This window comes from Heterocephalus glaber, unplaced genomic scaffold, assembly GCF_053883595.1.
Source record: "Heterocephalus glaber isolate CG9 unplaced genomic scaffold, H.glaber_assembly_v1.0 deba00001587, whole genome shotgun sequence".
NCBI classification, from domain to species: Eukaryota; Metazoa; Chordata; class Mammalia; order Rodentia; family Bathyergidae; genus Heterocephalus; species Heterocephalus glaber.
Window position 1 is genome coordinate 3,085,808 of NW_028258365.1, and position 26,499 is coordinate 3,112,306.

General features: G+C 35.5%; 1 protein-coding gene across 1 annotated transcript; it reads right to left on the reverse strand.

The window, feature by feature from the left end:
- On the reverse strand, window positions 1–26,184 carry Gypa (glycophorin A (MNS blood group)). The gene is made up of 7 exons (XM_004868906.4): window positions 25,869–26,184; window positions 23,497–23,577; window positions 9,169–9,240; window positions 7,196–7,237; window positions 5,664–5,749; window positions 4,206–4,281; window positions 1–1,627 (listed from the first exon to the last, which is right to left on the reverse strand). The coding sequence occupies exons 1-7, from the start codon at window positions 25,903–25,905 to the stop codon at window positions 1,620–1,622; spliced, it is 402 nt and encodes a 133-aa protein (XP_004868963.1). The 5' UTR covers window positions 25,906–26,184; the 3' UTR covers window positions 1–1,619.
- Between the last annotated feature and the right edge of the window lie 315 nt (window positions 26,185–26,499).

The following is a 26,499-nucleotide window of genomic DNA, read 5'->3' on the forward strand; positions in this document are numbered from 1 at the left end:
TTTCTTTATTAAAATTTTTATTTAGTTATTTAAAAAATACAAAGAGAATAAAAGTCATTTCTTCCCACAAATACCAAATTTAAATGTAGAAAGTCTACATAGAGAGGTACAGAGAAAGTATCAGGAAAAATTCAAAGAAGTTAAAGCAATTTGTAATTTAATTACTCTGGAAATTCTGTACCTTTGTTGGAGACAGTGTAGTCCTCTAATCTCTTGCTGGTTTTGATTTTTAAATTACCGTAAAAAGATTAGTCTTTTGTCCTTAGCTCAACATTTTATCTTTATTTTTAGAAATACAGTTAAAATTACCTTAGCACTTGGATCATTCATTGGATTAAATTAACATAATAATTTATTTTCAAGCTACTTTTAAAAAACACATTCTAATGAAAATGTTCTCATTTTGATCCTTTATTTTAAATAGGGAATTTAGCACAAAAATGTTCCCTGAACATACAGTAAGACTTAGATTTTTTTAGAACTAAATTTGTTTCTAGATCCAAATATGAACATATAATTATTTAATTCTTACACAACAATGGAAAGCCATATGGATTTTTATTAATTGGGAAATATAATATCACAAGAATTTCTTCCTTCCCTGTATACATATATTTATATTAGATGTCTTTACAAATGAGTGACAATTGTAAAGACTTACTCTATAATATCTGGAAATTCCATTTGTATAATCTAAAACAGTTTCTAAAGTTTTGTCATTAAGAGTAAGTGGAGTGAGTCTGGATACATTAAATAATTTAATTGAAAATATAGTGTGACTTATTAAAATATTCACCAGCATGTAAAGTTTGTACATCTTGTTACATTCAGAGTTGTTAAAGTTCTTTTGCAAGTCATTAATCTTTTTCTTACTCAGAATCTTCCGACCACTTATGTAAATAACTCTTTCAGTGGAACACAGTGCATTAGTGGTTTATTGCCAGACAAATTATTTTACATGGGCCAATTGTATATAGTCAATATCTCACCTTTTGAATGGCAGAAAACTTTGGTCTTGATTTATGCACTAAATAATGAATGTAGGTACCATTATATATAATTTATATTTATAGCACTTTCAAGCATAAGTCATATCAGTGGGAACAAAATGTCAACATCTCTAGTGTAATCCAATATTGTGCCTATTGAGCAATAAGGAAAATAAATCCTTTTAATAGATGTCCCTTCAACTTATTTAAAATAATGGAGAACTCAAAAATTTAGAATGGGAAGAGAACTTAGGGTGCATGGAGATGTCACAAGCCCTATATTTTACAGCACCATTAGTAAAACACAGTAGAATAGAATAACGCAGATAAATTCAACTGGAATTGTGGGTCAAAATTTTGAATCAACTAATTATAAGATTATGCTAACAAGAAAGCAAGCATGAGGAAATATGTGTTCTTTATCTTGAAGTATTAATGAGCAGAGTTATTTTTCCATGGTTAGGTCACTGGAACTCACTATAATGAAATTTGTTTCCTGAAGTGGTACAATTTAGGCAGGTACAAAATTTGTTGAAGTGCCCAATTCACAAGCTCATTTTTTGATTGACTGCCATCTTGTGTCTTGTTGAGTTCTTCCACTGTTTTGCTTGGTGAGCACATTCTCATTGATTACTCTTCTGTAAAGCATTGTAGGGGAAACATTAGAAAAGCAGTGCGAGACATTTTTAAACACAACAGGAAATTATTACACAAAATAAATTTCAGGATTTTTTAGTCTTTAGGTTTTCTTTGAATGTAACTACTAATCAATGAAAGGTATACTAATCAATGAAATTTACATATCGGCTCTATTGGAGATTTTTTTAAATACAGAAAGACACAGAAAATAGAAAATGTATTCTAGAAGCTTGAGATAGAAAACAAATTCTTCTGCTCCCACTTTGAGATGAAAAAGTGACAGCACATATAGGGAGTAAATAAGTGAGTTGAATTTCATAAGCATGTGTGAATTTGAGAAAGCATCCAAAGTTTGTAAAATATCTTTTAGGAATAACTTTTTTGAAAACACGTCTGCACAGAAATTATAGCTGAATTATCTGATTCTGGCACATAAAAGAAAGCACTAAGATGGTTTCCTGCATTACAACTCATATCTTCACTTTCTTGTTTGGAAATTTGAATTGATGTTATGTGTAGGTTGGATTGCTGTTTATGTCCCAGCAAGCACAAGACCGCAATGGGAAGAGCCTTTGCTGTTAGGGAAGTACGATATTTTCCAATCTTTTGCTTTGTTTACCATGGGAACTGAGCAGCCAAAAATTCCCTGTGAGAAATGGACTAGCGTGGTCACATGTAGCTGCCACAATGGGCAGTTGATTCAGATTCACTTATTCTCATTTCCCACCAAGCACAAACAACCATGTTCAAATTCAAAGAGGTTAAAGCAATCCATCCCTGTATTATTTCCTAAAGTCTCATATTTCTATTGGGATAACACAGTAACGCTAGCCTCATATGAATTTGCCTTGTAGATTACTTTAGAGCAGTATTACTTAATGGACTAAAGCACCTTTCATAAATGTGTGTATTCTGACACTTCCTATGTGATGAAGTGAGGTTTCATAACTCCTTTCAGTAACTTACTAAGATAGTCTTCATAATTTCATTTACATAAATATGAGGAAATTAAATGAACCTAAAGTTTGCTTCACCTGACTTTCCACTGCCTTTACATATACTTTGTCTGAGACATCAACAGCAAACTGGAACATTAATTCTGTGAATGCAGAAGGGCACAGGATTCCTGGGTGACCACATTCTGTCTTCCTCAGTGGCTTTGTCAAGCTGCCTTCTGCTAGCACTGTCTGCCTTGGGTAACTTCTGTCTGTTCTTTATGACTCATCATGGGATTCCATCTCCAAATCCTTTGCAACCTGTACCTGTCACCTCCATTACCTTAGAATTGTTCACTACTATGACCATCCCAGTTTCCTGTTAGACTCTCAGCTTCTAAAGGACAAAGACTCAGATTGGTGCTGATACTGTGAGTGTGGTGCCCACAGCAAGCATTTAATACATGTTTTTTGCACTTTATTGAATTAAATTTCCAGGGATACTTAATCCACTGTGCTGTATTAACTGTTGCATACTTTTGTGGTCTATTCTATGGAAAGGTTCAAGACTATATGAAAAACAAGTCACAGAGGAAATGCTATACACTCAATTTGTCACCATAAATAGCTCAAAACGTATAGAAATTTAGGCAATAAAAACTAGGATTTGAGTACATCAATGCATTTTATTGTGAAATAAGGCAGAGTATAGATAAAATGAACACTCTACAGTGTCTTGTAATAGCTGAAAGTCTGATTACAAGGTGACCTCAGTAGGTTAAGTGAATCTGGTAGATGACTGAAAAGCTTTTGTTGTTTTAAGCATCTGCAGATTGAATTTTATTCATACCTTTTGCTAAGAGTTATGGCTACGCCATTCACTCTGTGTAGCAGGAACTTCCTAGGACTATGGGATGAGATCAGAATCACTGTGAAACTTTAAGAACTGACAAGATAATCTGATGAATAAGACCTTGCATATGATCTGGGGAGCTGCGGTGGATCTTTTAAACTGTTTTTATGATGCCAACCTCTAGAAAACTTAAGTTCTTTGATGTTAGAGGTCTGACCCAGCATTACAACTAGAATCTGGATATCTCCTGAACCTAAGATCTGTCATAATAATTAACAAATATGGGAACATTTTCAATTAGTTTTTCAGAAAGCAGAATCAGAACCCTTTACTTGAGCATTCAAACTGATTCCGGAAAATTGTTCTTGGTGGACATTTCCCAAAATAGCTGTTTCTTGAATTTATGCTTCAGGCCAAGTTTACTAGAAATTATGTACTCTCAGTGAGATTTTTCCCAGGAGCCATTATGGAGGCAATAAACTTGATTGGGCTAGATATTTAGACAAATAGTAGTGACAACAGCCCCTATTTAGCTTTTACGACTTGCTCTCATGCTGATATGGAAGCTCCCATCATTATTAGAGTTTAGATTTATAATTAATATTGGAATATAAATATCAACATCTACACTTTTAAGGCTGGCAACACATTCTCTTTTAAAATTCTTATAGCAGTAGTATTGATGAATTAGAATATAAATGAGTGCTAATTGGTTATCCCTTGCTCAACCCAGAAAGAAGGACCTTATCAATTCATTTCCCTTCTTAAAAGGCACATATTCACACCAACCTGTATATTCTACTTCAACAGAACTTAAAGGTTCTCCTGTGTCTTCCAGGGGTGGTAGCTTGTCACCTGGCGATTTCTATGCATAAAAACCAGGAAAAATATTAGCACCAGAATTTTGAAACTCAAGGCAATACAAATTTAAATACTTAAGCTAAAAATATTTTTCAAAACTTTTTTTCATTGACAATCACTTTGTAGTGCCATTTGAGAATAATGCTCTTTTATAGATATTAATAAATACTAATTTAAAGTTCTCTTTGTATTTCTAAATAGTATTTAGCATTCAATAGGTGGAATATTACCCCATACAGGGACTCTTCCATATTCCAGTGCTGTAATTAACAGTGAAAATTCATGAAAATGTACAAATGAAATGCTCTGAATTTTTCCAACTAAGCATTTCATTGATATATTTTCAGGTTTAGAAAACTGATCAATCAATTCAGTTTGGTATATATTCTCAAACAGATGATTTTTCTCATATGTATATATATATATTTCAGACAAGAGAAGTAATCTCATATTCAGGCCCTTACACAATCTTTTGTACAATAGCACGTTAAAGTTAATAAACTATTGTAGTTAATAATGTGGGATTTATTAATATGTAATAAAATTTTATTAAAGTATTATGGAAGATGTGTTTATGCCTAATAATGAGAATCATAAAAGTGAATGATTATAGAGGTCACCTTACAGACATTGTTTATAAAGAAAGTAGACAAAGAAACTTAACAGACTTGGTATCATGCTGGTGGCTTCACCACTGGAGTGTGGCTACCCTCTATACAAGCTTGTTAAAGGGACTAGAGTGATTATGGTCTAGAGATTGCAGAGATTAAGAATAGAAAATGAATGAGAACCCTGCTGTACCAATCTTTTGTGACTAGGCACTTTGGATGTGGGATATAGATCCAGTGACAGCATCATAATGTCATCTCTGATGTTGTGTCTTACACATCTTAGAAAGTTGTGTGCTTTGGAAATCTGTGTCATATGTACTTAAAAATAGCTTTACTGATTTTAGAGAAACTCTCATGCTAAAAATTCATGGATAGACTGAAAAATTTGTTTTAGAAAATGTGATAATGGGAAAAAGCCAAAGTTTTAAAGATATTTAAATATATAATTTTATTTGAAATATTTTGTACATAAATACTGTAAGCAGAAATTTTCATCTATATCCATTAAAATATACTATATCATATTAGACAAAAACTTTGGGGGAAATTTTAATTGGGAACATGGAAGACAGATTCATATTGGAGGGTTATCATAAGCATTCAAAGACAAAAAAAAATTCTGCTAAAGCGACTCAATTCAATAATGCGTCCAATTGAAAAACATGGAATTTTAAACAGTTTTCATTCTCTTCATTTTTATTTTACTCAAAAAAACAAACTTACCTAACACTGCTCACATCAGAACTTAAAGCAAAATTAAAAATTGACTTCTCACCTTTGTCAGTAGCTGGACACAGACAGCAAAAGAGAGAATAACTCCAACAATAGCAGCTATCACCCCCAAGATAATGGCTATTATCACTATGGAAGAAAAAAAGAGAGCAGAGAAATTATATAAGTGTGAAATGAACTGCCATATGTTACTTGAAAAATAAAACAGGTAAAATGATAATATCACCTTGCCTGTTTACAGAAAATATATTAGTACTGCAAAATTTTCTGCATATTTTATAAATTTTGAAAATTGGAGACTTCAAAATAACTGTGTGGGCATTTAGAACTTTGAGTGACAAAATATTTTACTTAGGGTCACTTAGCTAGTTAATGACAGAACCAACACCTCAGAGTTCTGATTCCAAGTCCAGTGTTCTTTAGAGTTGTAATTATAGGTAAGAGCTATGTGATCATTCTACCTAGATGGGAGAAGAAGCCACAAACTCTTTTGTAGTTTGAACATTAGGAGAGAAAATAATGTTTTACCTTATTAAATGGTGCTAAACAGATTGCATAATCAATCATTAAGCGTGGAACAAAACTGGCATAAACAGTTTTCAAATGAGTAAGTAAAGCCTTATGAAGCTAAGTCAAACATTTATTTGTGTAGAATTGTAATTATAATCCAGTTCTCCTATATTCTAAGTTTGTGTTTCTTCCAAACCATCTTTATGCACAGTCACTAATACAGTGGCTCAAAATAATTTTGAAATCTTTTATATGTTGTAAATGAAGCACTTTAAACCAGGCAAGTTAGAGGAATTCCCCATATTTGCGGTACATGTATAGTGCTGCCCAAGATGTGAGTATAACCGAATGCTAGGTATACAGCTGACATGGCACATTTATTTGGCTAATTTATGTCTAAAAGACCTATTTTTTTATTTAAAGAGCAAAAGCACATCTTTTAAAGGTAGCTTTTCCTCCTGCTGATGTTGCCTAGCCTTCTTGACTACTTGACTTTAGTCTGTGAGATAGCAATGAAGTTAGTGTTTGTCACTTCATTCATTTTTCCCTCTGTGAAATGTGGACATGCCCAAGAGTGAATGGAGAGTTCAAAATGTAAAACAGTGGGAACATGAATGAATTAAGGCCAGACCTAAGGCAGCACGAAGGGAAGGGGATGACATCAGCTATGTCAAACATGAATCAAGATTGAGGTGATCTGTATTTATTGTCAGTATCACACCAATTAAAAATTTTTGAGCCTCTTTTCTTTACATTAGGGAAGAATTGTTTTATACACTAAGAAACTTTTCTCAATTACCTATGATTGATTACAAAGCCAGAAAAATGTAACTTAAAAAAATTATCAACATTTTGTTGCTATTTCCAAAGTGCTTAAAAAATTAAAAGTCTTCTTGTAAATTTAGGAGAACATTTCGTTTGCCTTTTACAACTCCGTGTGAGCAAAGTTAATAGCATATGCTTTTCTGTTTTAAAATAGACACTTCTTATTTCTCAGGCATTTCAAACTAACAGTATATAATTTAAAATGGAATGACAATCAGCCTATAGCAAATATTAACATACCTGGTTCTGAGAACATGTGAACAAGTTGTTTTCGTCTTGGTGCTAAAATAGACAAAATTTGAAATGAGTCAGAATAAATAGGATATGTATGAAACTTCTTAGAGGTAGATTATTTTATGGGTTTCTTGTTAACATATTTGGGGACTAATTTTCAACCTCAAATATTAAGCTAATAAAATTTAGTAGAGAAATGTGCCAGCCTTTTACCATTAGTAATTTCAGAATCTACTTTTAACTATCCAAAACGTGTTCATAAGTGAGAAATAGCAAACTATCCCCTTTGCTAAAGGATAGAAAGGAGGAAATACTGATGAGCCACCTATAGATTTTCACAAGAGGTAGTGGGTTTTTAATTTAAATGTAAAAATGATAAGAAAGGAGACACGCCGCAGAACCAAGACTCCACCCAGATTCTAGTCCAAGCCTGTCAAACACCATGTGGCTATCAGTTTTCTAGTTTTATGCCACAGCTACTGTCTGATTCAAAACCCATACCATGTTTCATTTGAGCTTTTGACAATGGCTCCACTGAATTCCTTGTCTGTACAAGTTTCTAATAGATTTATTTGCCTTAAGGTTCCAACCAATCAATCTACATCTTAGATTTCTCTCAATGTTGTCTCCATGTTCCCTTTCACATCATGAAACTCTCTTACTACCACAGCCACAGAAATTTCTTGACTTTCCTTAGTACAAAAAACCCATTGCACTACATTGTGTCATGTAGTCAAGGGCTCTTATATTTTGTCATTCTTCAGGAGTTATGTATACAGGTTCATTGAAGCTTCTCTTTTATTGTATCAGAGTATGAGGGCTTTGGAGAAAACAGATGGAGTTTCAGCCATGACCATTGTCTCTTACTAGTCAATTTCTCTGTGCTTCAGTACTCTCTTGGGAAAAATGAATATTACAATGCCTATCTTGGGTTCCTATGAGAATAAATTATGTATGAAAATACTGATTGCCCTGCCAAGCTGGCCATTATTTGCATAATACATGGCCTGTTAGCCTCATGTATGTCTATCACTGGCCCCTTAAATGCTTTCCAGTTTGACTCTATCATATTGGCTTCATGTCGAAGGCACCTGAAAGTGAGATTGTTTAATTAGATCCAGAAGCCTAATAATTAGTTCTAAGCTCTTAGCCTAATTCCCTTGGCTTCTGTTCTTAAAATCCATTGCTGCTGGGCTGGGATTTAGCTCAGTGGTTTGGCTACCTGCCTTGCAAGCACAAGGTACCAAGTTTGATCACCAGTACCAAAAAAAAAAAAAAAAAATCTATTGGCGCCATTTATCTTGGGACATTTTCTCAATGGTTTTTCTAGCTTCTGATTGCAAGGCCACTCTACAAGTCGTCTCTCAGGCATCATTTTACACCTGGAGTATCTTCCCTAAAGCCCTGCTACAAAAGACTCTCACTTTTTACTATCAACCAGGCCTTTTAAAGTCATCTTCTTCTCAAAAGAAAACTATTGAGAAGGCCTCCTGCTACCTTTATCTCAGCACCCAGCTTGGCTCATGACTATCAGTTCTCAGGCCCTCAGGATGTGTCAGAGCTTTGCATTTTTACATACATCTTACCTAATGTTTAGAAAAACACTATGGGGCAAGGATTACTGGCTTCATTTTAAACATAAGGCAATTAACTCAGGGTCTGCAGGCAGCACAGGCCTAGCCCAGGTCCTAGCCAGCTCTGTTTGGCCATCGGCCCTCTTACTGTGGCACCCTTGGATCTCTTTCTCTGGCCCAGTACTTCATGGCCACATTCAATCTTTCCTTGCTATTTTAGTTTTCTTTAACCCACAGTACTATTTCTGTGAGAAGTGGAAGTTCCACAGAAGTAGGTGCCACATCTACCTAGCTTGCATTTCTCAGTGCTTGTCACAGTTTCCTCATGGTAACTAGTCAGGTACCGTTAGAGTTGCATCCCATTAATTCTACATTCAAATCAACCATGTACAAATAAAAGCAGACCTGGTAGCTTTGGAGGTATGTAAGGGTCGTCAGACACAGCAGTGTCTTCAGCTGTCATTGTATGACCAGGACCTATAAAAACACAGAAGTTGAGAAAGGGACCAAGAATGAGGTGACCAAGTGGGCCATGAAATAGATCACAAGACAGTTTTACCCCACAGCCCTCCTAGTAGCAGTTCCAGAATTCTGCATAGCAAGGGCTTACAGATGAGGCAGGCAAGACTTGCTTTCTTCAGTTGTACAACGGAAATGCACACCTCAAAATGGAGTAGGAAGGCTTTCTCAGACCTAACCCACAGACAAGGTCACCTGGGCTCCTCAGCTGGAAGCTCAGATTCATGGAAAAGCCACAGAAAACTGAGCACATCTTCTTTGACACCTCTGATCTGTCTCCTCTCGTCAGCTGCCAGCGAGTCAGTTTGTTCCCAAATCATGGAGTCATGAATCATTGCTCCAAACCCCACAATGTTTTGTCTTCTATTATAAATTCCACTTTAAAATTCTTCTGCTTCCTTGACTTGGAACATTTCTACATTTTTAAACTACTAATTGTTACTTGTGGAAGTTCATGTATGTTTCTTCCAATACTCTATCACATCTTTCGCCATAGAGAATGATAAGCTTTCCTAACTTATCACCTGTGAAACCTTGGTGGATAGCTAAGTGTAAGTACTAAAATTTTCAATGTTAAAACTGACATATTACATAATAAATTTAAATCAAGCCTATCTCCCCATTCATAGATATATATATATAATGTATTTATATTTACCACACAAATTAACTAAAGAGAATGCAAAACATACTGTTTCTGAGTTATCCTTCACTACCCAGTTATAATGGCTTTTTAGATAATAGAAAAATAAATACTATCAAACACCAACCTATTGATAGGGATTTTGAGGTTCAGCAAATATTAAGATTAAAATTATGAAAATATTGTCCTTCAAATAAAATGAAAATATATAAAATTATAAAAAGGGTTAAGTAATGAAGAAAAATAATCTATATCTCTTAATAAATGCTGTATATAAGCTTTAGCTTACTCCTACAGCACAAAATGTGGGAATCAGTGGAAATTATGTCTGTCTATTAAAGTGTTATAAAAACAGCTAAGGAGAATTAGTAAAAATAATCAGAAAGTATTAAAGGCCAGAGGCACTGAGTATACATTTAACAAAAACTTGATAGCAGCCTAAGGCTTAGCTACTTGGTAATAAAACTGGAAAAGGCATTTGAATTGCTCGCTCTTTTCATCGGTTCTTTTTCTCAACTTACTCCCTCTACGGTTTCTCCCTCAAATCCTCCTGTTTAATATATTTCATTTCAGGTGACTCATTTACATTTAGAATGCACATCTATAACCCTTTGTGGACACCACATAGGTTTATATGACTGGAAACTTCTTTTTTTGGAATATCCCCAGCCCTAGTAGAGATCTCTGAAAGGAAAGACATCCAGCGAAACAATAACGTCATGAGTATTTATTTGGTCAGCTTCTTACAAAGAATGAAGTGAGTTCCTAGACTGCATCTGAAAGTGAACAAAATGAATTCAGACAAATGTCAAAGTAGCATATACACAATAAGAGCCAGCTCAGCATCCATAAAGGACCAACAAAATATTTTCAACATTGCACTAATAAGCACACATTTTTCCAACTAGAAGAAAAAATACAAGGGTGAAAACAACTGCAGAAATCAGAAAATTTATCAGTTTTTAACAAGTATTAAATAAGTATTAAAGTGTTAAAAATTTAAGTGAGGCTATATGGGAGTTTGACTATGACTATCAACACATCTCCTACTGTGGGTTTCAGCAGGACCTTAGGAACAACCTGAGTTGGATTCCCATGGGAACCCACTAGGGTGGTGTGGTCCATCTATGGATGGTGACCCACTGTTTGGTGTGAATACCTAGAAGGCCATGCATGATGTGCCCATTACTTGACACGATGTCCCCCTTCTCTCTGGGGCTGCAGCTTTGCTGGACATCAAAGACACCATGTCTTTTCTATGCCCAATATTTTGTGCCTGTGTTTCCCTTCACCTGGACTCTTTCCCTCCCTGTCTTTGCCTCACTATGTTCTTTTCAGTTCTCAGTTGGGAATTTCTAATATCGAAGGCAACACACTGCTTAGAGAAACAAAGTCATTTAGACAATTTCCAAAACCTGTGTATGTTTCATGCAAGTTCCATCTGCACATGAAACTTTTGAGAGTTCTTCCCTGGCCTCCCCTAATTATGGAACTAAAAGTTCCATTAACTGCTTCCGCTTGAGCTGATAGGGAAAAAGGCCCAATAAAATCTTAGGATTAACTCTTTAGAAACCAGATATGTGTTTCTTAGCCCTTGATGGTTACTGGACATTTTCCCTGGTTATTTATTTGTTCAACCATTTATAAATATTTTTGGGTTTTTTGCATCACCAATATAGGCAATGTGCTAGAAGTCTAATGAAAATAATTCATGGTCTTTAAAGAAAATTCCAACTCTGTAGAGAAAGCAAGTACTTCAGCAAAGTCTAACAAAGTATTTTAGGATGCAGGAATAAGATGGGGCACAAAGAACACAGTAGTCAGTTCTGCCTGATGGAAGAGTTGGTGGAAAGACCTCATGTTGGAATTCTTTGAGTTTTTCTTGAAAAGGGTGTAGGATTTCAACAGGTTCACTCTGTGCACCTTTAGGTACAGAATCAGCAGTTTCAGTGATGTCCTAGAATTGGAGACCTCATTGCAAGCTGGGGGAACTTGTGTGTCCTTGTGGCTGCAGCAGGACATGTGGGAAAGGAACAGAGAAGATGAGTAGAAGAGGGAAAGGCTGACGGGATACTGCAGGACCACGTATCATGGGCCAAACTATAGAGCATGGTGGACTTTGTCCTGAGTGCAGCAGAAAGCCAATAAAAGATTTGGACCAAATGTTCAGTCGGGGAAGTCACTTTCAATAGTGTGGAGGATAATGTGGGTAGAGAGCACACCTAGAGATCCCCTGTGGCTGGGAGGGACCCAGATAAGCAGGTCCTGAGCATGCAGACCGCCCTCCTCACCCAGGGTCCTTGTCACTCTATGACATTGCCTTGGGAGAAGCTGATCTGTAGCCTAAGGGCACAGAGGGACAGAAAATTATACCAATACATAAAAAGGACATGGTAAAGATCAAAAATAAGATTTAACATTTCTTAAAATTAATACTTTAATGCTCATAGTTTTCAGTAAAGTCAGAGAATAGGAAAAGTATATCATAAATATATGTAACTTTTTGGTATCCAAATAAAATGTTTCAGGAAGCGAAAGCTCATTAAAATAAGTTTGGAACTTTATCAGAAGAATTTTAACCCTCTAGTGAATAGATTTCTTTCACCAGCAGCCATCCCTCTTAGGAAAAGAATATCACATAGAATTTGTATTCAGAAATAGAAACTAAAGCCTCAAAGATAAAAAAAACAAAACCTGCACCCAAGTTTAGAATCAGACTCATATTTTGTCTTACATTAGGCTACAGTGCCTCAACACAGTAAGGAAATAAATACAGGAATGGCTAAAAACAATTTGATTTTTAAAAATACTTTAGTATTATCTTTGCAACAATCTAATATTGGTAGCTGACCTATAAAATGACCCTTCTCATAGTTCTTTCTCCACTTGCTGAAAAAAGTAAATAACCTATGAATTTCAGTAGGACTTCATATTGTGCTTGCTTAATGGTGAAAGGAGGGCACAGATACCTTCTCTTGAAAGTTCGTAGTTACGAAACAGTATCAGCTTGAAAGAACAACAGTTCCAGTTACACACACAGTTTTCTTTTCTTTTTCAGTATTTAATTAAATTTTAAAGATTTGCTAGGTTTCTAAGATTCACTTGGGGTAATTTAAAGAGTTTTATCAATAGCCTCAAATTAAGTAAACCAGTATTTGGTTGAAAAAAATCCTTTACCTGAAAGGAGAAAGAAAAGAAATATCTTGTTATGGACCTAATTAGCTAATATACATCTATGGACATATTTGGGTCTAAAACACTACAAAACATCTATGAATATGTGGACTCTGAACAAGGTATTTTACCATTACATCTTGAGATCAGTGAGCTTAACAGAAAATATTGAAGACAATTTCTAATCCTTAAACATAACTTGCCTAAAACTTATCAGAAGAGTGTCTGTCCTGTTTTTTGCACTTCTTTGTGCTCTGACCTCTTAGCTTTCTTTCTTTCTTTTTTTTTTTTTTTTTTTTGGTACTGGGGATCTAACTTGGGACCTTGTGCTTGTGAGGCAGGTAGCAGAACCACTGAGCTAAATCCCCGGCCAAGCTCTTAGCTTTCATAGCTAAACCAGTTTTCAAAAATCCTTTTGCATCATTCTAAGGTTAAAGGTTAGTTTAAATATTGTCCTGCTAAATTTGTAATGAAGTTTAAGCTAGAAGGCAACTCAGAACATGCAATCCAACTTTCTGCCTTTACAGATAAAGTGTGTCCAGCATCTGACTTCTCAGGAATGAATGGGCCTTGTGCCAACACTACATTTTTTTTTTTTTTAGCTGCACTGAGCTCTAAGAAACTTACTTTCAAGCACAGACCCCATGCATACTTGCAAACAAATTATGGGCTGGCCCATGAAACATGGGCAGAGCTTTAGGTAGAGATATGTAGAGGAGTTAAGATGTAAAAATAGGTTAAGAGATAGAAAAAGGAAAGTGTAATATGCATTCATGTGGACTTTGGAGGGAGACTATCAGGCAAAGGCTCGAAAACCACTGAAATTCATAAGAATTTAAAGTCTAAGAAGAAAGTTAATCTATATAAATAAATAGATTAGCAAGATCTCAAACATCTAGTTTAAAATTCTGTTCTCAGTCATGGAAGTGGCATTTGCTATGATCAATAGAGGTGCATCTCCTACCATCTGCTATACACCCTATTTTGTTGACCACATGGCTTTTCCCAAACTGCTGTCATTTTTAATCTGAAATGTAATTAGAAAGCACAGAAATAAAATGTGATGTTGGGCAAATACCCTGATGTTTTGCACCATGGCAATATTTCCAGTGGTTGAGCTCCTGTCGTGATGTGATAAAGTTAGGTCACACAAATGCTGGCTTGCTTTTTGGTTCCCTTCTGACTTGTGGTTGATAAAAGTCTTATCTTGCAAATGCACACCCTTTCAAGGATACACCCTGCCCAAAATGCTTTATCTAGTTCCCAAGCCAGAAAACTAAATGTTTAAAGTGTTACAATTTTTTTGGCATTGTGGTGACCATGTAAACTCATCAATCAATTTATCTATAGAAGTTTTGAAGAGTTAATTTGTGGTAAAACTGGAACAAAAATTCATACCCACTGATCTGCAGCTCTGTGTTTTTCTGTCAGACCTCATTATCTTATGAAGAATGAACGATAAATGGAACTCTTCCTTGTGCCAAAAGATGTTTGCAGCCCACTGCCATGGAGCAATGCCTTAAGGGAACTATTCAATCTTTCTCTTGAGCCAAAGAACGAATAAAGTCAATCTGCATCAAGGTGCAATGATATATGGTACTCAGACGCCTGCCCTGTCTGTTATCATTCAGTTTTCTTCTGTGGGGAGGTTTTATTAAGTTTATTAAACCAATTAAAGTTCAGAAAAACTAAACTTTCTAAAGGATAAAATGCTCTGTGCGATGACGTTTGAGCCCTGGTTTTCGGTAGCCCTCAGTGACGTTCGTCTGAACTCTTCAGTCAATGGCTTTTAAAGAGCACGGCCTGTTGGTGGGGGCAATTAGCGGGCCAGGTACAGAATGCAATGACCCACTTTCTGCTCATCGACAGATCGCGTGCTGTGGTAGTTCCCGTCCAGCCAATAATCACAGGGCTTCCTTCCCTAACTTGGTGCAAAGCAGCTTTCTACCCAGTCTACCTGGAAGGTGTTGTGGCCTAGGACAATAACAGCAAACATTTTTAGACCTTTCAGTGATACAAACTGCCCCCTTTGGCACCATCACTGGCCTAGGAGGACAGCAGTTTCCCTCAAAGAACTTTGAGCTTTATAGGTAGCCTAGCTCTGTTCTTCCTAGCCCTTGGTTATCCTCATGGTCCAAAGCCATACCTGAGCTAGTTGGGATACAGAGAAAAACCAGGTTGCAATCTCAGCCACTGTATACCCTTTGGCAGAGACATTTCTGTCCACTGCTGCAGTAAGAAAAGAGATCACAGATTCAGTCTTACAATTGCCACCAAACGATGGAGAATTGAGCAATTTTCTGAACTTATCTGGGCCTCAGTTTTCTTTCCCCTATTATGAGAGTAATGGAATAAATATTTTCTAAGGCACTGTGTCATCTCCAGATTCTAAATATCTGTATGTCGAAGGCTTATTGTTACTTACTGTGTTTCAGCCACCCTCTCTTGCCATCTTTAAAACAATTTGTTGAGAGTCTGCTCGTGTGTATTGATTATTATTTGTAAGTACAAAAACAAATATCAGAAACATTGTCAAACTTGCCCAAGGTCAAACAGCTAAGCAACAGAATAGATTTTTAATTCAGTTCTCTTTAACTGTAGAAATATCTGCTAAAGCCTACTGTGAGTCACACGGGCTAAACAGAATGAGAGCACCAGCTATGTTTTCTTGAAAGTTGACTACACTCTTCCCAAATTATAGAGCAACTAATTCTCAAGCAAATCTTCACTTATAGCAAATCAGGGCTAACTGAAAAGATATAAAAATAATAATTCACCTTGTTCATTATCAGAGGGAGGTCTGTACTCTAACACAGAATTACAGGGTGACCCGGAGCGACAAATCCACATACGGAAAGGCAAATGTTTCCAGTGACTGGAATTGCACTTTTCCAGCCAAGTATGTTCCCACCTTCCTGCTCCTGCCTACAGAAGAATCCCAGAACAAAAGAGGATTTCACGTACTTTACATGCATCACCATTATTTTAAAATGTTGCTGTTTTTATAGCTGAACTATGCACATTAAGTTTGAGCTTAAGTAAATTAGGTTGGATGAAAAGAACTCTAATTAGAAATGAAAATTTAATCTAACTTTTCATTAATACTTCTTGTCCCTAGTGGAACAACCACAAATATAGATCAATACTTCTTGCTCCTACCTGTACATGAGTCACCTGTGCTGTACAAGCAGCAATTCTGATAAGCTGCCAGCACCAGAAATTGCCCCAGACTGGATTAACATATATAAAATTCGTACTTCTGGGTTTTGAGGTCAAAATTTACATATCTTAAGGTTATGTTATTTGTATTTACAGCATGAACAGTTTTGGAAAATGACAGAAAATTAACCTGAATTTCTTGAGGAACAGAACCATTTGGCACATTGAGTGCTGATACTCCCTTCACTTTTGTGTTAGGAGCCCCCCCCCCGATGACACACATGTTCGTGTGCACACACATTTGACTTCACCCTAGGCACTTTCCAAAGTGCAGCAGACCAAGCTGAAATGCTCAGTGGATGCTGGCCTGGTGGTAGGTCTCCATGGAAACTGAGCTTGGAAATCCTTAGTCTAAAGTCAAATTTTTCACATTACAGTCCAGGATCCCTTAGTGCAGAGGTTGATAAACTTTTTCTGCATGGGATCAGAAAATAAAAATGTTAGGCTTGGCAATCCATACAGTCTCTGTTACTATTATTCATAAACTATTGATAATTAATTAATTTTAAATTGGAACTTGGTCATATTCCAATAATAATTTATGGACACTAGAATTTGAAGTTTATATAATGTGTCATACAATATTATTCTTTTGATTTTTTTCAGCACTTAAAATATAAAATTCATTTTTAATTCATAGGCTCTGCAAAAGTAGGTGCTGGACTGAATTGGGACACTCACCTTTGATGGGCCCAGTATTTGTATAATCAGGGTCTCTGGATATGGAGCTTGATGGTCAATGCTTCTTAGATGCTCTAAGATAATTCTAATTGGCTACCAACACACTGCTTTTCTGCACTAATAGGCCATGAAATAAGTTCACTGGATTATCACGAGAATTAAAAATTGAGGTGCATAAAATAGAAAAGGTAACATCAAAGTGCACTGCACTTTGTAAGGACAAGTATCATGGAATTTTGTTTCACGTGTGTTTATGGGCAGAGTGCATGTGGAGTGAGTTGTAGTGAGTTATAGTGGAGTGTAGACAGTCACTTTCTCTCAATAAAACTTGATTGTGTTTTAAGATTGAAGTGCCTGGCTGTAGTCTATCTGAATACTTGGCTGTCAGAGGGACCAAGGGATCAATAGTCAAAGACTTCCCTAGTGACACGTTGAAGGTCTTCATAAGCCATTGGGCATGTGGTTCATAAGTAATCTCATCCAGCTTACATAAGGTCCATAAAATCATTTAGAGTCTGTGTGTGCCTGGCCATTAACATGTCTGGGAATTTTGAGACAGGCTGTCATTTAAAATATTAAGCTAGACAATGGATAATTAATAAACGTGTGACATGCCTTTCAGATATACATGAGGACAAGGGTAAACAAAACATTCTACATGTATACATATATATATTCAGAAACAAAGAATATATAATAAAGTATGAGATAAAGATAAGAAAAATAAGATAATAAATGTCACCTGTGAATTCACAAATGTATATAGATTAAATTTCTGGGTTAAAAGATGCAAATCTTTACTTTGAGCTTAAACATACAGATTATAAACATTTTATATATATATAAAACACTATATATACATATATATGCTAGATCACAAGGAACACAAAATGAAAGGATGAAAAATGTGTAAAAACATGAGCAAAGGTGTACTAGACAAATAATAATAAACATAAAACTAAAGAGAAATCACAATACTAATATTAGACTAAGAGAATTAAAACCAAAGACATTAAAACAAAATGAAGAGGATTAACATATTGATAAATGCTATATTACACAATGATTCTTATGTAAAAATAGACTATTAAATCTCATAACACAGCAATAAAGAATATAAAGCAAAATAAAAAATTGGCAGAAATACAATAATAGTCAGAACTTTAAACAGATCTCTCCTATTGTGACAGGTCAATACAGCAAAAAGCAAACATTGAAAGAATGGGAACTATACTTGCCTTGACATTCCAAGCTATTGATTTAAACTTCTTTTCTTCCTAATGAATAAATCAGGATATATTGTGTCATGCCTTCCAATATTCCCACACATGCATTCTGAGGGGACATTGCTACACTGCCTGACAAAATACTTTGAGATCTCACACAATCAATTCGTGTTTTTGTGCTTTGTGTTTATTTTTTTTTTTGGCTTTTAAGTCTAATTAAAATGGGAAAATTACATCAAAGATAAGTCCTTAGATTTAAAAGAAATCCAGCCTATATTTAAAAAAAAGAACAAAAAACTAACAGAGTACTCGTATGGCCAACGTTAGTTCATTATGTACACCTAAATACTGCAGACTTTCACTAAAGATTTCACCTTAATGAAAACAAGCAGAACACTAAATGATAATGTTGTAAGAGTATAGGAAGAGCCAAGCATGGAACAGTACTATATATGACGAAGAAAGGCACCATAATGTATCCACTCTGGATACATGAATGGAGTTGTACCCATTCAACTTTGACTCTAGAGTTGAATCTCCTGCATTCAAACTAATCCAACTAAGGACTGGGTGAGATTTTTAAACAATTAACCTCTGTACCTTTGTTTCAGTATAGTAAAATGGAAAGAATAATGATGTTTATCTTATGGAGTTATTGACAAGCTTAAATGAATTAAAAATGTGTAAATTTTTGCAGATGGAAAAGCTGGTCCTAAAATTTGCAAGGAATCGTTAGAAACCAAACTAGCCCACATAATCTTGAAGAATAAAATTTGATATTTCATGCTTTCAAAACTTACAATGAAAAGATGGTAATCAGAAATGTGGTATTGCCCTAAGAGTAGACAGACATATCAGTGGGATAGAACTGAGAGTCCAAAAGTAAACTTATAAACCAAGAAGGATTCCAAGAACATTCAAAGGTGAAAGAATAACAATATCTTCAACAAATGGTTCTGGTAAGACTAGGGTACACTCATGCAAGAAAAATGAAGTTGAATGTTACTTCACACCGTATATGAAAATTAACTTAAAATGAATCACAGATTTAAATATAAGAAGCAAGACTACAAAACTCTTGAAAGAGAGCATAGGAATAAATCTTCATGACCTTGAATTTGAAATGGGTTTTTAGATCTGATACCAAATGTATAAACAATAAAAATTAATTAGGACTTCATAAAAATTAAAAGTTTTTAATCTATCAAGGGACACTATCAAAAGTAAAATGACAACCCATAGAATAGGATAAAACATTTGTGTATTGTAAATCTGATAAGAGATCACTGACAATACAAAAAGAAATCTTGTATTTTATGAACAAAACCTCATTTGCCTGTGAACTAGCACAATCAACAAGTGGGATCTCTTCTTATTAAAAAGCTTCTGCACAGCAGGAGAAACCACCAACAGTGTGAAGAGACAACCCACAATGTGGGAAAAAATCTTCACCACTATCTCGAATCTATAAAGAACTTAAAAAGATCAGACCTCCCAAATTTAAAGACCCAATCCAAAAATGGGCATCTGAAATGAACAGACATTTCTCAGACAAAGAAGTAGAAATAGCAAATAAATACATGAAAAAATGTTCAACATCACTGGTCATTCAAGAGATGCAAATGAAAACAACTCTGAGATTCCATCTCACTCCAGAAAGAATGGCTGCTATCATGAAATCAACAAATAACAAATCCTGGAGGGGCTGTGGGGAAAGAGGAACCCTACTCCACTGCTGATGGGAGTATAGACTGGTGCAAGCACTGTGGAAATCAGTATGGAGATGCCTCAAAGAACTAGGACTGGAAGCCCCATTTGATCCCGCTAGTCCACAGGGGATCCGCTGGGGATCTTCCCCAAAGAATTAAAAGAATCATACCACAGTGATATATGTGCACCCATGTTCATAGCAGCACAGTTTGTGATAGCTAAAACTTGGAAACAGCCCAAATGTCCATCAACTGGAGACTGGATAAAGAAAATGTGGTTTTTAAAAAATAAAATGAAGTACTACTCAGCCATATAAAATGAGGAATTAGAGACATTTATAGCTAAATGGATGCACATTGAGGCGATACTCTTAAGTGAAATAAATAGGACACACATGTATAAATACCAAATAGTTTCTCTGGTATGAGAAACTGAAAGAGTAAATAAGGACTAAAATGCATAATAGGTCATGTGAAATAGGAAGAAAAGGGGCAAAGGGGAAGGAAGTGGGAGGGCTAGGGGAAAGAAAAGAAGGGAATGGAATTAATATGAGAAAATGGAAAAATAGGAAGAAAATCTTTGTAAATAGGGAGGAATGGAGGGGTTGAAGGGAAGGCCGGGCAAGGGTGAAAAATAAGAACCAAGAGAGATTATGTAAAGGTGTAAATTTCCAATGATGAATGCCATTATATTATATACCTAAAATGTACTAATGATCAGAATGAATAATCGATAATGCAAAATAGGAAGAAAAGGCCCAAAAGGGTAGGGGTAGTGGGAGGGGCAGGGGAAAGGAAAGAAGGGAAAGGAAAAATGATGAGAAATGGAAAAAATGGAAATAAAGTCTTTGTAAATAGGGAAGGGTGGAGGGGGTGAAGGGAGGGCTAGGAATGGGGAAAAAATAAGAACCAAGATGCATCATGTAAAGGTACAAGTTCCCAATGAGAAATGTAATTGTGTTCTATACCTAAAATGTACCAATAAAAGAATTTAAGAAAAAAAAAGAAATCTTGTGACTCAACATTATAAACAACAATATAAAAATTTTTTAAATGGGCAAAGATTTGATCAAACACTTCTCGAATATATACAAAATATAAATGATCAACAACCACATAAAACCATATCATTAATCATTAGAGTAATGCAAGTAAAAGCCACAATGAAACTCCATGGCATGTTAGGATGGTAATATAGAGTCTTTGGATTATAATGGCTTGACTTCTAGTTTTTCAAGTTTATGATAGTGTAAAACTGCATTCAAAAATGTCATTCTAGATTTTCACTTTTAGTACAGTATTCGATAAATTACATAGATATTGAATACTGTAGTAACTTGTAAAATAAGCTTTGTGTTAGATTATTTTGCCCAACTGTAGACTAATGTATGTGTTCTAAGCACATTCAAGGTAGGCTAGGTTAAGCTATGATGTTTAGCAGTTTAGGGGTATTAGATACGTTTTTAACTTACAATCCTTCCAGTTTCCAATACATTTATTGAGACATAACCCCATTGTAAGTTGAGAAACTTACATTGAAGGACATTGTAAGTTGAGGAACGTGTAATTTAGAAAACAGAAAACTAAAATATTGGTAATTATGTGGAGAAATTGGAACCCTCATACACTACTGGTGGGATGCAAAATACTGCAGCTCCTGTGGGAAATAGTGGTTCTTCCACGAGCTAAATGTAAAATTACTATAACCAAACAATTCTATTTCTAGGAATATACTTATGAATATTGAAAATGGTTGTTCAAACAAAAGCAGTTTAAAATATTCAAAGTAGCACAATTCACAATAACCCAAAGTCAGAAACAACTTAAATTTCCTTCAAATTTTAAATGGAGAAGCATGGCCAGGGATTTAGCTCAGTAGTGCCAGTGCCTGCCTTGCAAGAGCAAGGTCCTGAGTTCGATCCCTGGTACCAAAAAGAACCAAACCAAACCAAACCAAAACAATAAATAGAGAAGCAAATTTGGTATTATCTATACAATGGAATAATACTCAGTGTTTAAAATGAATGAATACTACGTGCTACAACATGGGTGAGACTTTATCACATTATCCTAAGTGAAAGAAGCCAAAAGGATATACAAAAGTATAGCTCTGTACTTCTATTTATATGAATTGTAAATATAGGCAATTCCATAGAAATATGAAATATGAAGTAAATTAGTGATTGTTAAGGACTGATGGGAACGTACTGATAATTACTATAGGATTTTCTTTTAGAGTAATGAAGAGATTCTTCAACAAGATAGTGGTGACTAATGCACAATATTGTGAATGCATTAAAGGCTCCTGAATTCTACACTTAAAAATGGTCAAAACAATAAACATAATCACGTGCATTTCACTTCAATAAAAAACTAAATGTATGTAAGGAATATAGAGCAGTGTCTGGTACAAAGTAAGTGCTTTATCATTGTTGGCTCTTACTCAAAACCTAACTATATTCGAAACCAACTTATTGTGTAGAAATCTAGAGATGAGCTTCATGGTCTTGGTCCCCTTCCACTCATATGTTGGCGCTCAGGGAATAATGTGATGGTATGAAGAGGCAGAGCCTTCAAGTGTGACCATTATCATAGGTGGCTGGAATGTAAGAGAAAGGCAACTATCTGAATCAGAAGGTTATTACCATAAACAGTATGTTGGAAGACCCGTTCAATTAGAGGGCACAAATACATTTTGTACACCAGAAAAGGAGCAGTAATAAATATCACAGTCATATAAAATCTTATGGTCTTCAATGTAGTTTGGTACCAAAAGCATCTTTCTAATAACACTCTTTTGTTTATGCCACAGAAATTAATCTTGTGAAGATGACCAATGTAGACATATCACAATAACATGTTTAGAACTTAACCAATGTAAACATTTTATAATAACATATCGAGACAATATTTATTGCGGTGTGTCTCCCATAAGATTATGAAAATTACTGGGGGTCCCTTTAGTGAATTAAGACCAGAATAATTATTTTCTGGGTGGCCGCTTCATTATTCACCAAAGGGAGGACACACGGTTTCTATTTACTTTGACAAACAAACAAAGAAAAATATACATAAGCTAGTTCACCTGCCTTGTGCTACTGTAGCACGCAGGAGATTAGGACTTACTGCAGAGGTTCTAGAAATGTCCCCTTTCCCTGTTCCTTACAAACAATAGGTTATCTCATTTGTTCACTCACTTCTTTCTCTACAAGATTCCCCAAAGCAGTTCCAGCATGCAGCCTAACCAGATTGAGTAATTACAATTACAATGAAATGAAGCACCCACAAAACCAGGAATTGTGTTCTTTCACTTTGCCTTTCAAATCATTTTAAATGTTTTGTCATTACACTATTAGATTCTCTTTGCACAAAATTTAGAAAGTATCAAAAAAATGTTATCAACCATTCCATCACTCAGAAAAATCTCAAGTGGTTTTATTTCCATATTTTAGTTTTAGTTTAGTTCACTTACCACAGAAAACTGCAAAAATAAGTACTTATTAAAGTCATGGTTATTAAAACAGTGGCTAGAAATTTATTATGTAAAAGATACAATTCCTACCTACTGTTAATGACACTGGAATTTCTGTTGTAGAAGGTGCAGGTGAAGTTGCAAGGATGGAAGTTGATGTAAAAATATAACCTGTAAAGTTAATGTGGGGAAATTATATTAAAACATGCTTCCTACAATCTACACAATAGGAAAAAATATTTGGCAACTATTTATCTGACAGGATTAACACTCAGAATACGTAAGGAACTCAACAACATAAAAATAAGTAATTCAATTAAAAATGAGCAAATAATCTGAGTAGACACTTCTAAAGAAAGAAAGAGAGAAACAGAGAAACAGAAAGAAAGAAAGAAAGAAAGAAAGAAAGAAAGAAAGAAAGAAAGAAAGAAAGAAAAAGAAGCTAGGTGTGGGGACACATGCCCGTAAAACACTACAGAAAGCTAAGGTGGGAGGATCACATGTTTGAACCCAGCCTGGGTAACTATTGGCTTAGCAGGAAATTCTCTCAAAATTAAAATAATAACAAAAACAATAATAATATTAATATTAATAATAATTAAAGGACTGGAGATGTGGCTCGGTGTGAAGGCTCTGGGTTCAGTCCCTAATACCACACACAGACACACACACATGACAAATGGTCAAATAATATATGAAAAAGTGCTCCATATGATTAGCCACCAGAAAAATGTAAATGAAAAGTACAATGAGATTCCATTTCACCCTAGTTAGAGTGATTATTTTTTTTAAAAAGCAAGAAATATTGTTAAGGATATGGAGAAAAAGTAACTCATATTCTGCTGGTGGGAATATAAATTAGTACAGCCTGTATGAAGAAAAAATATGAAGTTCCTAAAAGAACTAAAAATATGTCTTCTATATGATCCAGCTATCCCACTTCTGAGCATACTGCAAATCCAAAGAAAATGAAACCCATACACCAAATAAATATCTGCACACCCACTCTTATTACAGCAATGCACAATAGCTAAGACACAGAGTGGGCCCATGTGCCCTTCAGCAGATGAATGGGTAAAGAAATGGAGTTTATGTAGGCTATGAACTATTATTTGCCCAGGGTTCTTACCCTGGTTTGATTCTTCCTAATAGGTAGTATCTATTTTAATAATACTTATTAATCCTTATTATTATCATAACTAATACACTAGTTTAGCTGTGTCAGGCACTGGAGTACATGCAGTGCACTAAATACTTGTTTGGCCCTTCTGCTGTTACTGTGAGGCAAGCACCAATGTGGATAATTATTTAATCTATGTTTTAATATCCATCAGACTTCCAGATGCAGTTTACATTTGAACCCAGGTCTGATTGCTCCTGATGCCTGTGCTCTTACTCAGTACTCTATGTTATCCCCTAAGGAACCTTAGAAAATGTGGGCTGTCTTCTCTCTGTCTACAGAATGCTCAGGAGACCTTGCTACTCACCCTAGTGTGGTTACAGACAAGTCAGTGAGTGAAGTACACCTTGCTCCCCATCTCTGAGCCAGGGACAAGTCTTTCTAACACAGAGACACTGCATTTGAGAGGATGTCACTTACAAGACCCTCAGAAAGAGGCCACCTTTAAGAAGGCTAATTTGATACAGTAATACTTCCGGGTAATTTTTTTTTATTTTAATGAATTGACTTAGATTTTTCCCAAAACCACATGAAACTTAAATCAAAAAGTCTTGTATTCCTGCATCCAACCTCAGTAACAGATACGCAGAGAGGGGATCAACTGTCCCATGATTTCAGGCTTGTGGCTTGTCCCTTTTTGGCAAGAGGAGTAGGAAAAAACATGTTTTGAAAACTGAGGACCATATACCTACCATCACCCCCACTAATTACTAAGTCAGGTGTGGTGAGGACACACTTGTATTCCTAGGTCTCTGGGAGACTGAAGCAAGTGGAGAGCAAGTTTAAGTCCTCCCTGGGCAACTTAGTAAGACCCTGTCTCAAAATGTAATTTAATAAATCCAAATGGGCTGGGAACATAGCTCTGTGGTAGAGCACATTTTGGATTGATATCCAGTACCACAAACACGCACAACTATTTCATTTAGAAATTAATTTTCTCACAAATCAAACCAAGCAACAAATTTATTCACCCAAATATATCTGTCATATTTGATAAAATTCCTTTAATTCCAGCTGGGCTTAGAATCCAAGCAAACTTCTCATACTGGAAAATGTTGATTCCACCACAATTACCAGGCTCCCTTGTGCAATACTCCCATTACTGTCCAAATCAATATAATCCATCTACCAGATTAGAATCTAAGATACTAGCTAATTTATTCATTTAAATAAGATAGAAAAATGGGAGTAGTTTGTATTTTAATCAACGTTACCATATCCGTCAAGCTAAGAAAAGCATCTAACCAAAATGTAATAACATTAAGCTAAAAATTTCACTCACCTGACAGTAGTACTGCAATTGTGATTTTCTCATACATTCTGGGATCCTGAGCTGGCTCACAGAGTCAGTGCAAGAGGACTACTGAGGAGCATAGACAGCATCAGTCTTGGGCCCCACCTGCATGCTGTTATCTTTCTGGCCCACCTTTCTGAGCCCGCTGTCATGTGATAGGCATTGGGCAGCATCTTATATAATGCAAATTTGGTAAAAGCCTGTCAATAAAGTTACATGACTATCTGCTTAACAAGGGCTATGAAAGTGGTAACTTCAAGTGACTGCTTCATGTTAAATTTTCTTGGCATGCATTCAAGGGAATGACTGCTTCCTGTTAATTTACTTTACATAAATTTAATGGGCAAGGCAAGGCCGTAGCCAAAAGCTGCCAAATTTGGCAAAAGAATCAAGCTGTGTGGGCCTAAGGTCAGGACACCAGGCTGTTGAGGAGCCATGACCTTTCTCATTTCGGAGAAGACCTCATATAATGTAAATGTCCTTGTGGAACAAGATGAAAATTACTTTTTATTTTCAGGGTCTATTTTCAAGCTCACTATGTAGCTCAGATCAGCCTCGATCTCAGAGATCCCCCCCACCTCAGCCTCCAGAGTGCTGTGATCACAGGTGTGCACCCCCC